General features: G+C 32.8%; 2 protein-coding genes across 3 annotated transcripts in view; one reads left to right on the forward strand and one right to left on the reverse strand.

The window, feature by feature from the left end:
• Positions 1-1,014: 1,014 nt before the first annotated feature.
• Positions 1,015-2,880, reverse strand: LOC139484266 (interaptin-like). The gene is made up of 2 exons (XM_071268002.1): positions 1,935-2,880; positions 1,015-1,557 (listed from the first exon to the last, which is right to left on the reverse strand). Exons 1-2 carry the CDS (start codon positions 2,878-2,880, stop codon positions 1,322-1,324), a joined length of 1,182 nt encoding a protein of 393 aa, XP_071124103.1. The 3' UTR covers positions 1,015-1,321.
• Positions 2,881-9,761: 6,881 nt separating this feature from the next.
• LOC139486040 (cilia- and flagella-associated protein 337-like) overlaps positions 9,762-14,134 on the forward strand; it is a 47,451-nt gene continuing 43,078 nt past the window's right edge. For both annotated transcript variants that reach the window (XM_071270731.1, XM_071270732.1), the window contains exons 1-2: positions 9,762-9,932; positions 10,983-11,490. In XM_071270731.1, coding sequence (XP_071126832.1) covers positions 9,901-9,932; positions 10,983-11,490 — 540 coding nt within the window. In that variant the 5' untranslated portion in view covers positions 9,762-9,900. The remainder of the gene's footprint in view (positions 9,933-10,982; positions 11,491-14,134) is intronic.

Raw genomic sequence — 14,134 nt, forward strand, 5'->3', positions numbered from 1 at the left:
CACACAGCACAATCGCAACGGAAACGTTCAATACGAAAATTTATTTTTTTAGTATAAAGATTTAACAAAAGTGCACACGCAGAAATGTCTCGCCTTTGTAACTTACCATTGTTATTATGTTGATGGTCCTGCATATATAGCTTTACTACAACAATCACATAAACTCTTCACGATCAAAGAAACTGAAGTCAAGGTCAGATAGAGCAAACAAGAAGTGCATGTTCACCTTTCAATCATTCAATAAATTAAATAGAATCATATTCAAAACAGTGTAGCTGTGGCCATTGATTGACAACCTTAAATTATCCCATTGACTAGGGCAGATTAGGTGAACGTGTGTCTGTAACGACAACTGCTCACTACTTACTTATTATAGAATTTAAACTGTGGGGTCACCAAAGGTTCTTAACGCCTTTAATATTAAAATAGTTCGAAAAATTAGTCAGGAATAACTTTATGTTTTGATTTATATTATTGATATAAATCAAAACATCGTGTTTAGTTTCCTAATTCCTGATTAGTTTTTCTAATTTCTTTATTTAGGTGTTGAGAACCTTTTGTGACCCCACAGTTTAAGTGCCTTTAACAAGTACATAGTGAGCAGCGGTTGTTACAGACAAACGTTCACATAATCTGCCCCAGTCAATGGGATAATTTAAGGTTGTCAATCAATGGCAACAGCTACACTGTTTTGAATATGATTCTATAGCTGACTTTTTGCCTATAGTTTCAAAAAACAACATTTTGTCATTGTTCAATGTTGAAGGCCGTATGGTCACCAATAGCTGATAATTTCCGTGTCGTTTGGTCGAGCTCTTGTGGAGAGTTGTCTTATTGGCAATCATACCACATCTTTTGTTTAAACTATACAGCGTACTGTAATTTAACATTTCAAGGAATGGACTTTTAAAACTAAGACATAACACAATGGTGGAAGTTTTATTAGAAGAAAATCAGTTAAAGCATTAACAAAGACACATTTTCAAAATGAGTTATTTTAAACATTTTGCGGAATTAAATATAATCTTCAAAATTATAGGTTAGTAATTATTAGTTCAAATACTCCATGTACATTTTCTGCTTTGATGCAATTTTTTATATTTCATTTTCACTACAGTGAAAGTATAATTGTCAAAAAAGGGAAAATATAAAATAGACTCTATGTCTCATATCGATTTACTTAACCTTAACGATAGTAAAATGCGAATACGTTTTACCCCTAACGTGCATACTGCTTGTTTGTATCCACACACTATCGTTCACTTGCAACTGTAATGATATTGTGGTTGACGAAGAATGCCACCATGTGCTTGATTGGAACTTATACGACGTAGTAATTTTTTTTCCCGTTCACGTAGATATAAAATTCCCCACCATTATCATACATAGTTATTGTCACAGAAATTGTATACAAACCATGTTTTTCACATTTAAACTTTCCGCTGTTTCTATACAATGTAAGGTCGCTTATTCCAACACTAAAAAATACTTGACTAAACTGCACCACGCTTCCTGTTTGTAAATTTAAATCAGAAGATACGAATGATGTCATGGCAACTGAAAATAAATTCATAGCAAAATATAATGATTTAAATATTTACAAGATAAGAAAGAAAAACAAATGCATGTAGTGTATTGTTGTTGCAAAATAATTTAAGACTAATATATCATGTATATAAATATAAGCTCTATTGATTTTTAAGTAAGGCAATAAATCAGTATAGTGCATAAACTTCATCTTATGTTTTTGTACTTTTGAGACTCTTTTATTTTACTGAAATTTTTAATAGTGTGCTTGACAATGTATTTCAATGAAGTCAATTATATGTGAAAAACATTACGAGTTTGCTAAAAACATGATTTTTACTTTTTCAAGTTAAGTTTGTTTGCTTTAAAGAACGTAGTTGAGGCCAAACTAAAATCTAGAAATATACCTTCTTCTGCATTTGCGTCGATTTGACGTTTCATCATAGAATATGTGTCATTAGCACTTCTTTCAGCTTCTTGTATGGCATTTTCGAATTCCATAACTGTATTGTTTTGACTGATCTGAATTCTTTGAAACAGGGTTTCAAAATGCTGCTTCATATCTGTATTGGCTTCAGTTTGATTTTGTTCCAGTTCATTAATACGACGGCTCACTAGAGTATCCAAGTTTGCCAAAGATCTCTTTGTATCAACAGTAATGTTAAATAAAGCAAGAAAATCCTGACGCCGGGCTTGTTCATTCATGCTCAGGGAATTCGTTTTAGTGGATAATATGTTCACCGTCTGTTGTAAACTACCAATTTCTTGAAGTGGTTTTATATTTGACAGTTGTTTCAAGGCATACATATCCTTTTCCACCTGTAGACTTTTATTTTTAATTGTATTCAACTCTTCGTCCTGAACACGCAAGTGCAGGAAAGTTGCATTATTTACACGCTCTTGTGCAATACCGGATTCCTCTACGCGCTGCGTTTTATTTTTAACCGTCAGCAGATCATTTACCACTAAAACATAATTCTTCTGTAGCACATTATTTTCCTGTTGAAGCTTCTTATAGTTTTCCTCGAGCAAATGATACCTTTTTTCCAAAAGTTCTAAGTCGTGTTTTGTTTCGTTAAGCATTTGATCTGCTGAAAGTGTCTGTTCAAGTGTATGGAATTTCTGCTGTAACTGCGATGAAAGCAGGGCAAGATTTTTGTTGATCTGGTGCTGCCATAGTGATGTGTCCTGTCGAAGACGCTCCGTCGCCTGATCTCGCAATTTTATTTCTTCATAAAACTCGGAAGCTGTTAAGAACTGGCCATTTGCAATCGTTTGGCCGTTTCCGGATTGCTGATTGTCCAATAGAAATCCATGAATGAAAGGCACTAATATAAAATAAAGAAACAGCATTTTTGCTTGGACCTAGCTTTGTTTCATGTAAGGTTAAATCAATAATAAACATCACATGTTAATAATATGTAATTATATCATGGTGTTATCTACAGAATTCAAATAAGTTTAGATAAATGATTTGACAAGCATGGCAAAATGTGATCTCTCAAAATTAGATAACATTATCATAATGAAAATATTTAGATATAACTTTTCTAAAATCGATTTCGTATTTTAAAAAAGAATGTAATTGGTGTAAACGTTTTTATAAAACTCTGCATTATCATTAAACATGTACATGTTTTACCTGGTTTGTCTCAAAGGAGGGACGAAAGACACCAGAGGGACAGACAAAAATCACAGATCGAAAATAAACCAACAACTCCATGGCTAAAAATAAAAAGACAAACAGAAGAATAATAGCACATAAGACACAACATAGAAAACTGAAGACTAAGCAACACGAACCCCATCAAAACCTGGGGTATCTCAGGCGGTCTGGGCATTAAAGGGCACTAGGAACGAGATATATAAAAAAAAAAAACAACATTATAATTTTTTTTTTTTTCGTTCAACAATTAATAAAAGGGAAATAACGTAATAATAAATCGCTTTTAGCAGGCAGTATTTTTCAATTTAGACAAATTATGCTTTAAGAAACATTGATGATTTTTAATTTTTCACTTGCAAGTGATTAATTTTACCTGATTGAATCTGTCTTCATGTGAACTTCAATTCAACCCCTTAGCTAGAGATGGACTACGCACGAACTGTGCGTGTTTGGTTATTCAAAGGAAAAGAATGTCAAAATTGAAAGTGGTACAGAGGTAGATCATTACATTGACTGTTTCGATCCACCAAAATTCACCCTTACACAGGTAAAAACTATGATTAACATATTAGTTGAATCTATGATAGGAAATTAAACAGTCCAATATTAATGGCACGTGTTCGCAATATTTTTATATCTATAGTTTATGTTTACATCGCTTATATGACCATCGGAGTTCTTAGTTTTAATCGGATGGCTTCAATACTAAAATACACACGACATATATTATCGAGCCCATGCCTTAATACTAAAATACACACGATATATTATCGAGCCCATGCCTTGTAAATTGTTTATTCTAGACTTTTTAATCATTTAAATATACATGTTTTATATGAATAGATAGCAAAAAATGAAGGTGACGAATACTTTTGGCCAGGTACTGTATGTTATACATGGTAATGTTTTACATGGTTATAAATCAAATATGAGAATTTTAGTCAAATCAGTGAACATGACTGTATTTGACAGATTGTGTCCCTTCAAACGTAAATCTGACTAATGTAGGGTAAGCCGAGTATAACTTTAAACTAGCCATGCTATATGCAGCCTGCAATCATTTCTGTGTTAGGACTGGATATGCATGCTTTATTTGAAATGTTCTCTGCCCAAAACTAAGACTATAAATAAGAAATATACGGAATCTTTTTTTTTTTTTTTTTTATAAAATCAAACTTTTTTTTCAGTTTCTTCTTATTAATATCGAAGATCGAAGACCACATCTGAAAGACTAACATGGCTTGTTTGGTTCACCTCAATTGCTTCAACTGACCCATCCACCTTTCCGACGGCTCTGTAGTCACGATGATGAACCAAAACCGGGCGATACATTCTACTTATTTGCATTTTACTCAATATGAACTATATATATCAAGTGCTCAATAACTATAGTGCTATACAAAATGTACCAAGAGTCCCTTTACATCACTGTTATCAATCAAAATATATTTTTCAAAATTTAACACTATAAGATATAGGGGTAATTTGCATTCAGAAGATTTTTTTTCGCCATCTGCCTGACCAGAATAATTTTCTATCAAATAGGGGATCAAATTGGCAAATGCAAGCAGAAATGAAAACGTAGCTAATGTCAGTGCATTAACATGTATTAGTTGAAACTGTTTCACAGGTTCATTATGTACATGTAGCATGTGTACATGTATACCAGTCAGATTTAGATGTTGACTTCCATCAGGCCAGACCAATTTCATGTTAACCGATGACATGTCATCCGTGGAATCTTTGTTTGACACATACTTAAATATGTCAGCAATGTCTAATACGTCTGGTAGCAACATATATGTTGATCATGACAAGATAGTTGTTCTTTATGTTCTTTTTCACGGGTTCAACCGAACATAAAGCATTTCTTTTCTATACAAGGCTTAATAACACAAAACACAAATATACTATGGGATGTAGGTTTGCAGCATCCAGTCTTTTAATAATACATTCGGAACATAATAACATGTGGGAAAAAAATAGAATGGCAGGTGTTACGCCAAAAAAAACGGTCCTTATCACATCCTCTTCACTAGAAGTATGATCAACAGCCTAACAATCTACAAAATATAATTACAAAAATTAGAAACAATTCGCAACTATATTTAATTGAAAGAAAAGAGAAATTGATTAAATACTGTAACTTTGGACAGTATACATGTGCATCTATTGAATTGTAAAATTCTATAAGAATAATCTTAATATACGTGTGAAAGACAGTACCTATAGAACAACAAGTGTTTTTAAACAAAAACAAAATAAAAGTCAAACAGACCTTAACAGGTCGAGAACTCTAGATTTCTTTACGTCAGAATATATTTGCATAGTAATTTCCCAAACACAAGGCCAATACGGCCTTGACAAACTGACCAATCGACTCAATGAGCTACAATGCACTGTGGGCTACTACGAGTTTACTACAAACTGAAAACACGTGGAATTAGTGGAAGAACTGTCAACTAATATAGTGTCTGGGATTCTCAAAATATATGTTTTTGTTCTGCGAATGTGATTATTGTAAAATATATAACATGATCTTCAATTTGCATAGTCAGATTAAAAAAGTATTGTTTACGGGCTTCACTATTCGACTTTCTTTCACGCCTTGTTAAAGTTGTTGAACAGGTTTTTTTCCATTTTTCCTGTGCAATAATTTTACGACCTGAAACAGTGAAATTTCAGATGAAATGACCACTGTCCACTATCCACAGGACCCCCCTTGGATCCACCACTGAGCGGATACGGTATATAGCTCAATACATTTTGTATAGATTCATCATCGGCCATCGATAATGTCCGTTTGTTGCTAATTTTATCACAAAATATACCTCAGAGGTTTTTTATCGTTCGGCTGCTGTCCTGTTGACATATGTAAAATATCTCCAATATGTAAAGTCTCTGGATAAAAGTGGTGCCATATTGCCTATTATTTTTTTTTCTAAAACGTGCGTTGTATGTAGAAATAAGAAGATGAGGTATGAGTGCCAAATGAGACATCTTTCCAACAAAGACATAATCTAGTAAAGTAAGCAGTCATAGGTTTAATAATGAGAAGTAAGCTATAAATGACCCCAAAATTACTTGTGTAAAACAATCCAAACAACAACAAAAAAAAACAAAAAAAAACCGGCCCAATTAAATATAGAAAAGGAGAAGAAATCTATCCCATCAAAAAAAATATATAGGTTTGTATAGGAGCCTGTATTTCAGTGGTTGTCGTTTGTTTATGTGTTACATATTTGTTTTTCGTTCTTTTTTTTTTTATATAATTAAGGCCGTTAGTTTTCTCGCTTGAATTGTTTTACATTGTCATATCGGGACCTTTTATAACTGACTATGTGGTATGGGCTTTGCTCATTGTTGAAGGCCGTACGGTGATCTATATGCTATAATGCTGTGTCATTTTGGTCTCTTGTGGACAGTTGTCTCATTGGCAATCGTACCACATCTTCTCTTTTTATTATAGATCCAACGCTGCAATTTTCACAAAACATATCAAATTTTCCACCTTGTCGCACATACATATGGATAACATCATTACAGCTTATTTACTATTGCATGTAGAGCAAAACTTTGGTTAGCTTGTTTGCTTTGTTAGTATAGTGTACAAAATATAAAATATACAAGTTAAACTATGCCTATATATATATTGTTTAAAGATGTCAATTTTATTTTCAAAGCTTGTATATTAAACAACTATACAAACAAAGCATGCAAGCCAACCAAAGTTTTACGTTGCAGGCATAAGAAATCAGCTGTTATGATTTTATTCAGTTTGGTAAATGTCCGAGTCCGTTAAAAAATGAAAACAAACTGAAACTACAGTTGCTAACTTCACTACAATGTACCTTCAAAACAAAGGGAACAGTTTGGAAGTCCCATATACTGAAATGTGACAAAAAAATACTTATAGTTTTTGTTAACACTGCCATGTATGTAAATATTTCTTCGCCTTGTTTACGAGCACAAAATTCAAGGATCACACATTTGCCTTTAATTATCTATACGAAAATTGCTGTACTCGTGAATATTGGCACCGGCTGTTATCGACGGCTTACTTTATACTACTTTTTAGTAGTATTTTTGTCTGATGGGTAATTGTGTTTTTTGCTGATGTTTCGTTGCTGTCTGGTGGACGAATACATGAAATCTCTGTGCCATTATCAAACATGTAAATGGCTATATATCGGGTAGTTCAAATCCTTTTTTCTTCGCATAGAAACAACTCTTTGTTAATCTGAGCATGGAAGTAATACTTTATATCACGAACTATAAATGAGGATACACAAAATGAAAAACAAAGCGAAATTGTGAATCCCGCATTGCACGAAAAAATGTGTTGTACTTCATTAAAAAACACGTGTTCTTGGTTGATTGTAAACACGTAGTAGTCCATCATGCATTGTGACTCATTTAGTGGATTGGTCAAAAACCTAGGTAAAAATAAATTGCGTCACATGTAAATAAACAATTACATGTCCGAGAACATAAGTATGCTAATTTATGCAATTCCATATAAGGTAGTGGTCCTGACCTGCTTAACAGCAATTGAATTAAACGTGTAGACTGATTGAATGCAAACCGTCGAATGATTTATTCCCGCTTAGGTATGCACGGGTGTATCAGTGGCGGATCCAGGGGGGGGGGGGGGTTCCGGGGGTGCGCACCCCCCCTTTATTTTTGCCGATCAATGCATTTGTATCGGGACATATGTTTTGCACCCCCCTGCACCCCCCCTTTGCCCTGGGTTAGCACCCCCCCCCCCTTTTCGAAAATTCCTGCATCCGCCCCTGTGTATTATGGGTGTATTCACCCGTGCAAATTACTACGGATAACGGTATTCGTTAAGCCTTATAACGAAAAGAAATTTATATAGGTTGGTTCTCTTCGTAAAATATTTAGTACGTCTATTGAAGTATAAAAATATCAAATGTCAAGCTGGTCAATACGACAGGGTACCAGATCTAGATGTTCTAAAATAAGGCCATGTTGATTTCTCTAATTCCGTCCCATGTGCACATCCCATCGAGCCAAAACGTCAACTATAAGTGTCAATCATTTATTTATGAATACTATAATTTTACATATGATATTTTGTATCAGAACTTGTATAGAAAAAATAAACTGTGCGTTTTAAATATTTATCACAGTTGTTAATATTAGTTTTGCATTTGTTTTAAATCATATAATATACGTTCAAAATATATGTCAAACAGCATAGTTGCAGTATAAAACTTTTGATCATTCTGTTCTGTTTTGTTTCATTTCTTTGCTGAGAATAAATTTGAAATTCTAAAAGATTTACCAAATTTTGAACTTATTTCACATTTTTTATAAATATTTGACAGCGGAACAAAATTCATGGAGCCGTGTTTTTTTGTTTTTTTTTGTTTCAGAACTTTTGGACAAATTATAAGTTCCGGAACAAAAGAAATACTGCTTTATCGTTATTTAGGTACCAAAATTGTAAATCTTCATTGTATCCTGATGACGAGACCATTTTAAAGAAATAATCCAAGTACGGCCTTCAATACGGATACTTGGGTCATACCGAATAGCAACTATAAAGGGCCCCAAAAGTGACGAGTGTAAACTATTCAAAAAGGAAAATCAACGGTCTAATCTATATAAAAAAATAGAAACGATAAACACTTATGAACCACATCAAAAAACAAAAACACTAACTGACAACAGGTACAAACAAATGCAGCGGGTTTAAACGTTTAAACAGGCGCTGACCTTGACCCTAACCTGAAAAAATAGTGTAACTTCACAACATAGAAAAACATACAATAAAATAACAATTGAAAAGCACAAAACAAATCCAGAAACACAGCTAATGTGGGTAGCAAAAACATTTTATGAATAGATCCACGGTGTAGATCAGCAGAAAGTCGAATCTCGTAGAGAATTTAAGAAACAAAGTATCAAAAGCTACTGAGACATGCAGTCTTAAAACAATCTAATGTATCCTGCTGTACCATGTTTACCGAAAAAAGAGTGTGGATGTACGTAGTTTTGGGATTTACGAAGATAATTTTGATAATGCAAAAAAAAAAATGTGTTTTAATGTAATATTTGTTGTTTATGTCTGTGTCATTTGCGCAAAGGAAATGTAAAATTTTAGCGCAAATGAGATATAGATGACACAATTGTATAAGGTCCGTCAAACAACACAGTTACAATATAAAACTTTTGATCTTTTATGTCTAGTCTAATGCGAAACTAAACTGAGGGTTGGTCCAAAATAAAACGCCAACACACAGATATAGCCGACTGAAAGGTTTCATTAAGTTAGTGAATAAAAGCCAAATATTGTCACCAGAACAAGGTCTCGAGAATAGCATTTACATTTGCAAAAATGTATGACATCAGTGTAGATCTCTGTTATCTGCTCTTTGATCGGGTTGTTGTCTCTATGACATATTCCCTATTTCCATTCTTAATTTTAGATAAACATATCTACATATGACACTGCATGCATGTAAAAGTTAATCGAATCCTAAAAGACGACGTTACCGTCACTTGGTTTCTACCAAGAACGTCATAATACGTTTCTAAACGTTACCATGTTCAGAGGATAGATAATGGTGTGCGTATGTGAAAATTAAATGTGAAATGGGGTAGAACGTCTACAATCAGTCAAAAACAAAATGTGAAGAGAAGAATATTAGCTGAAATGTTGGACTTCAGACTTTCAAAAAATGTCTAAAAGAAGAGGATCTATCAGTCTAAAGTATGCACGATACATGCAAAGGTCGCATTAGTTTTCTCAATTTGTTTTACATGGGTAATTTCGGGTTTTTTTGTTTTTTTTTACAGTTGACCACGCGTATATGCGGTATGGGTTTTACTCATTGTTAAAGACCTAAAGTTGTTAAACTCTATGTCGTTAACTCTCTAGAGAATCTTCTTATTATTTTACTTAATTTTTATTTTTTGGGAAACCACGCGGTAAGTTTCTCTTGATAAGTTAAATGAAGCGGTGGAATTTTATGTATAGACTGAACTCAGACGACATGAGTTCTTCTAACCTAATTGCCAGTGAGCTATACATTTTCACCTCCTGCTTTGCTTTATATAAAAACTGTGCACTGATCTTTTTATCAATATGAACGATTTGATGTACTAACTAACTAGGGAGATGTCAAAGATAACGTGTTAGCTACATTTATCATTTTCCTATCAAATATATGAATGAATTTGCGCAAAAAAAAACTATTAGAATTTTTGCTAAACTCTAGCCGAATTCGTCTCACGGTACACACATTTCGGAATGTTAATTATAAGATACCCCCTTACCTCCAACTGAAAGCAAAATGGTGTGCGGCTTTTGTGTCTTTTCGCCTGATACGAGGGTGGTAAAAGGGTTATTTTCGTGCAACGTGTTTTGCCATTTTTATTTCTCGTTCTTCTGTGCAAATACCCCCCTTTTTTTCGCCCCCTGATATAATTGTGCACGTCATGTTTTCAAAGAAATAAGTTGAAATGTTTTAGTTCAATGAAATGAACTTAAGAAGATTTAAATTAAATTAGTTCATATTAAATCCCGGATGATTAAATAGACACCCACCAAGCTTTTATTAAAATAAATTTTCAATTTAATGAATCTTTATATATCATTTATATGTACATCTGCAGGACGGTGTGTTGATAATTAATCATTTCTTTGAAGGTAAATATGTCTATATTATAAGCTATTGCTCAATTTACATTATCGTTAAATCTTTTAAATTCGACCAAACACTAAAGATCTTTAAAATATATTTTGTTTACGTTGGGACAGGAACGAGGCCACCGTTACTGACCTTCACAGGAAGTTAGCAGGGCACAGAAGTCCGTGGTCGTCAGGTTTGTTGAAAAGGAGTGATTTCTTTACACCTTTTGAGGAAATATTGTTGGAGGCTGTTGCCGGCCAGCCCGCGGGTGTCAATATGCCGACGACGAGACCACAAACCGCGACAATGAGGAAGAAAATACGTCCCAGTTCGGCTGGACCAAATCTGCAGTCTCATCCATGTTACTCAACAAGTTTATTCGATAGTAATAGACCCTCAACAGCTTCATCTTCGTCTTTACGGACACAAGAGAAAGGTGCGTTACCCGTCAGACCAGTGACACAGGCTGGCCCAAGGAGACAGTATCGAGCCCCTCAAGCAGATGTACGTCTTCAAGAAATTCAAAAACAGCCTCGCCGACTCACGCTCGGCACTGTCGATGGGCTTCAGCCTGACTTGATTAAAAATAGACCAAGGTCTGGTAATGGACAGATCTCAGATCAACTGAAAAATAAAGTAAGAAAATCTCTTTTATTGTCTGATACTTTGATATTTTATTTGTTATTGTTTGTTTACAAATTACAGGTAAGAAAAACACGTGCGTGTTGAAAACCTATAAAACATCCTATTATTTGGTCTCTTTTATCTTTATTGTTCTTAGATTAACTTGAAGGAGTAATAAATTTACAGAATCAAGATTTTTTTTCATTTGTAAATCATTTATTTATGTTAGATTTAATCATTATCGACGTTTTATTTAGCATCGCTCGATATCAAAATGGAGTTTTGTTGTAGCAACATGTTTACTTCCGGTATAAAAGGGGGCGTGTCTCATCAGCTGTTTATTCATAAAAGTGTGAAATTTATCAAACTATTTGACAATGATGCCTTTCATAGCAAATTAAATTGCATGTTATTTATAATTCTAACCATTTTTGTCCTGACAAATAAAGTTGTTTAAAACAGTGCTATATTTGTATATATGCATTATTCATGTTATTTCAATACATCATGTTTTTTTTCAATTTTGAAGAAAATTCATTTTATACTTTTATTTTAGAATTTAGTTTTTAGTCAAATAACATGTTTGGTATAGTTAGATGAGATTCAAATAGAAAATGGGGAAATTTAACCCTTGCATTAAACTAAATATATATCTCTTTATATGTTATTAAATTTTCAGTATTTACATTATTTTATTGAAATTAATTCATAAGTGTAAAAGTGAAAATAAGTAAAAATTAAAAGACTTTCAAAATCAACAAACGTGCCATATTTTTTAACAGGAAGACTCACAGGTGGATGATTACCTCAAATTAACTCTATGTGGCATTAATCAATGAGAAAAAAAAAATGAACATACAATGAATTAAAATTTACAACAAATTTTAAGAGAATTTAGATTCAAGAGTATTTTGAAATTATTTTTCTAAAGATAATTGTGTCTTATGTAGATAATCAAGTTAACAATCCCTTAATTTTATACATGTATATGCTGTTTGTCTCTCTAGAAATTTTTTATAATAATTAACAAGTAAAACAGCATCTATAGTCAAACCTGCAATAAAGAAGTCACCGATATTAAAATTTTTGTCTCATTCCATTGTACTAAAACAGATACATTTTGAGCCTCAATTCAAAGGCTAACTTATAAGGTCAGTTTGTCTGGTCCAAATGGTTACTGTTCATGTATTCCTCATGGGCATATCTTATTGAGGGTTAATCTAATATTGGTAATTCAATTGTAAGCTTTGGTATAAACATAAACAATCTGAAGAATATACTCTTGGGAAATTTATGCGAAAGAAAGACTTCTACCCCAAGCAACATTTCAATCAAATATTTAAGACAATTACTCTTTTTTTGGCCCTAAATACAATAATTAGATTTAGATCAATTTTTATTTTCTTGTGCCAAGTTGTGGAGATTTTGGTTCAGCAATGGCTGATAAGAGATTTAACAAACATCTAGATGAATTATTACAAACAAACCCTTTTTCTGTGGAAATTTTAAATTTGAGTGTTGGATTTAAGGAAATTTCTCGGCCCTTAAATATTTCAAGTAGAAATAAAAATGATAACAAAAATCAGAATCAAAATGTAATGGTAAGTTTCTTTATTCTGCATGCTTAATTTTGTCTAAGAAAATAGTTACCATTAAATCTTGAAAAAAAATATTAATGTTCCAAATTTATCTAACGATAATAGTACTGACTTTTCTCCTTTCGTTTTCTTCATGCACATGCAATGATAAACATTAAGATGTCTTTAACTATGAGTGAGTCCTGAATTTGTATTTAAGTTAATTTGAGGTTGGACTTTCAACCATTATCATAATATAGGTGCATGCAGTGAATTTAGTATTTAAGCAGTTAAAAGTTAATAATCAGATTATAATTTAGATAGAAGGGCAATAACTCTGATTTTTATTTCAACTTCTATGTTCAAGAATATTTGTGAAAATCATAACTCATATCAGACAAAGCTAAAATAAGATTGATATGTTTTATTTTCTTATTCTAGTTATATTGATTTTTATTGGATAATGATCAGGTTGAAGTATTTCTGAAGAGTATTTAACTTATCCTGACTTGAACCAAAGGTTAGACTATCTGGTTTGCTTCTTAATTTTCATTGGAGACACACATATTAGAGATTAGAATTCCTTCTGCATTTTTAGCGTGATTGATTGACAGCTGACAGTTGTTTATAGGAAGATGTCACTGTGGTATTAGTGCCAATGAGACAACTCTTCGTCCAAATAACAATTTATAAAAGTAAACCATTATAGGTCAATGTATGGCCTTCAACACGGAGCCTTGGCACACACCTTCATGTAACAACAAACTACAAAGAGCCCCTCCTAGTGTAAAACCGTCAAACGGGAAAACCAACGGTCTAATCTATATACATGTAAAAAACCGAGGAAATGAGAAACACATTCATGACATTAGTTCATTTGTCTTTGACAAATATTTCTTGCATATACAAATTAACAATACATAAAAAAAAAAGTATACCAGGAATCAAGGGCTTAAAAAAAATTTGGAATGCCTCTGAGAAAGAGTGCATATTGAATAAGGACAGAAATACAGCCTTGTAATACTTTTAGACCCTTTGATAAGTTGTTGCACTGTCCTTACTCTAGTTATCTGATTTAA

Source organism: Mytilus edulis, chromosome 8 (genome assembly GCF_963676685.1).
Source record: "Mytilus edulis chromosome 8, xbMytEdul2.2, whole genome shotgun sequence".
Taxonomy (NCBI): Eukaryota; Metazoa; Mollusca; class Bivalvia; order Mytilida; family Mytilidae; genus Mytilus; species Mytilus edulis.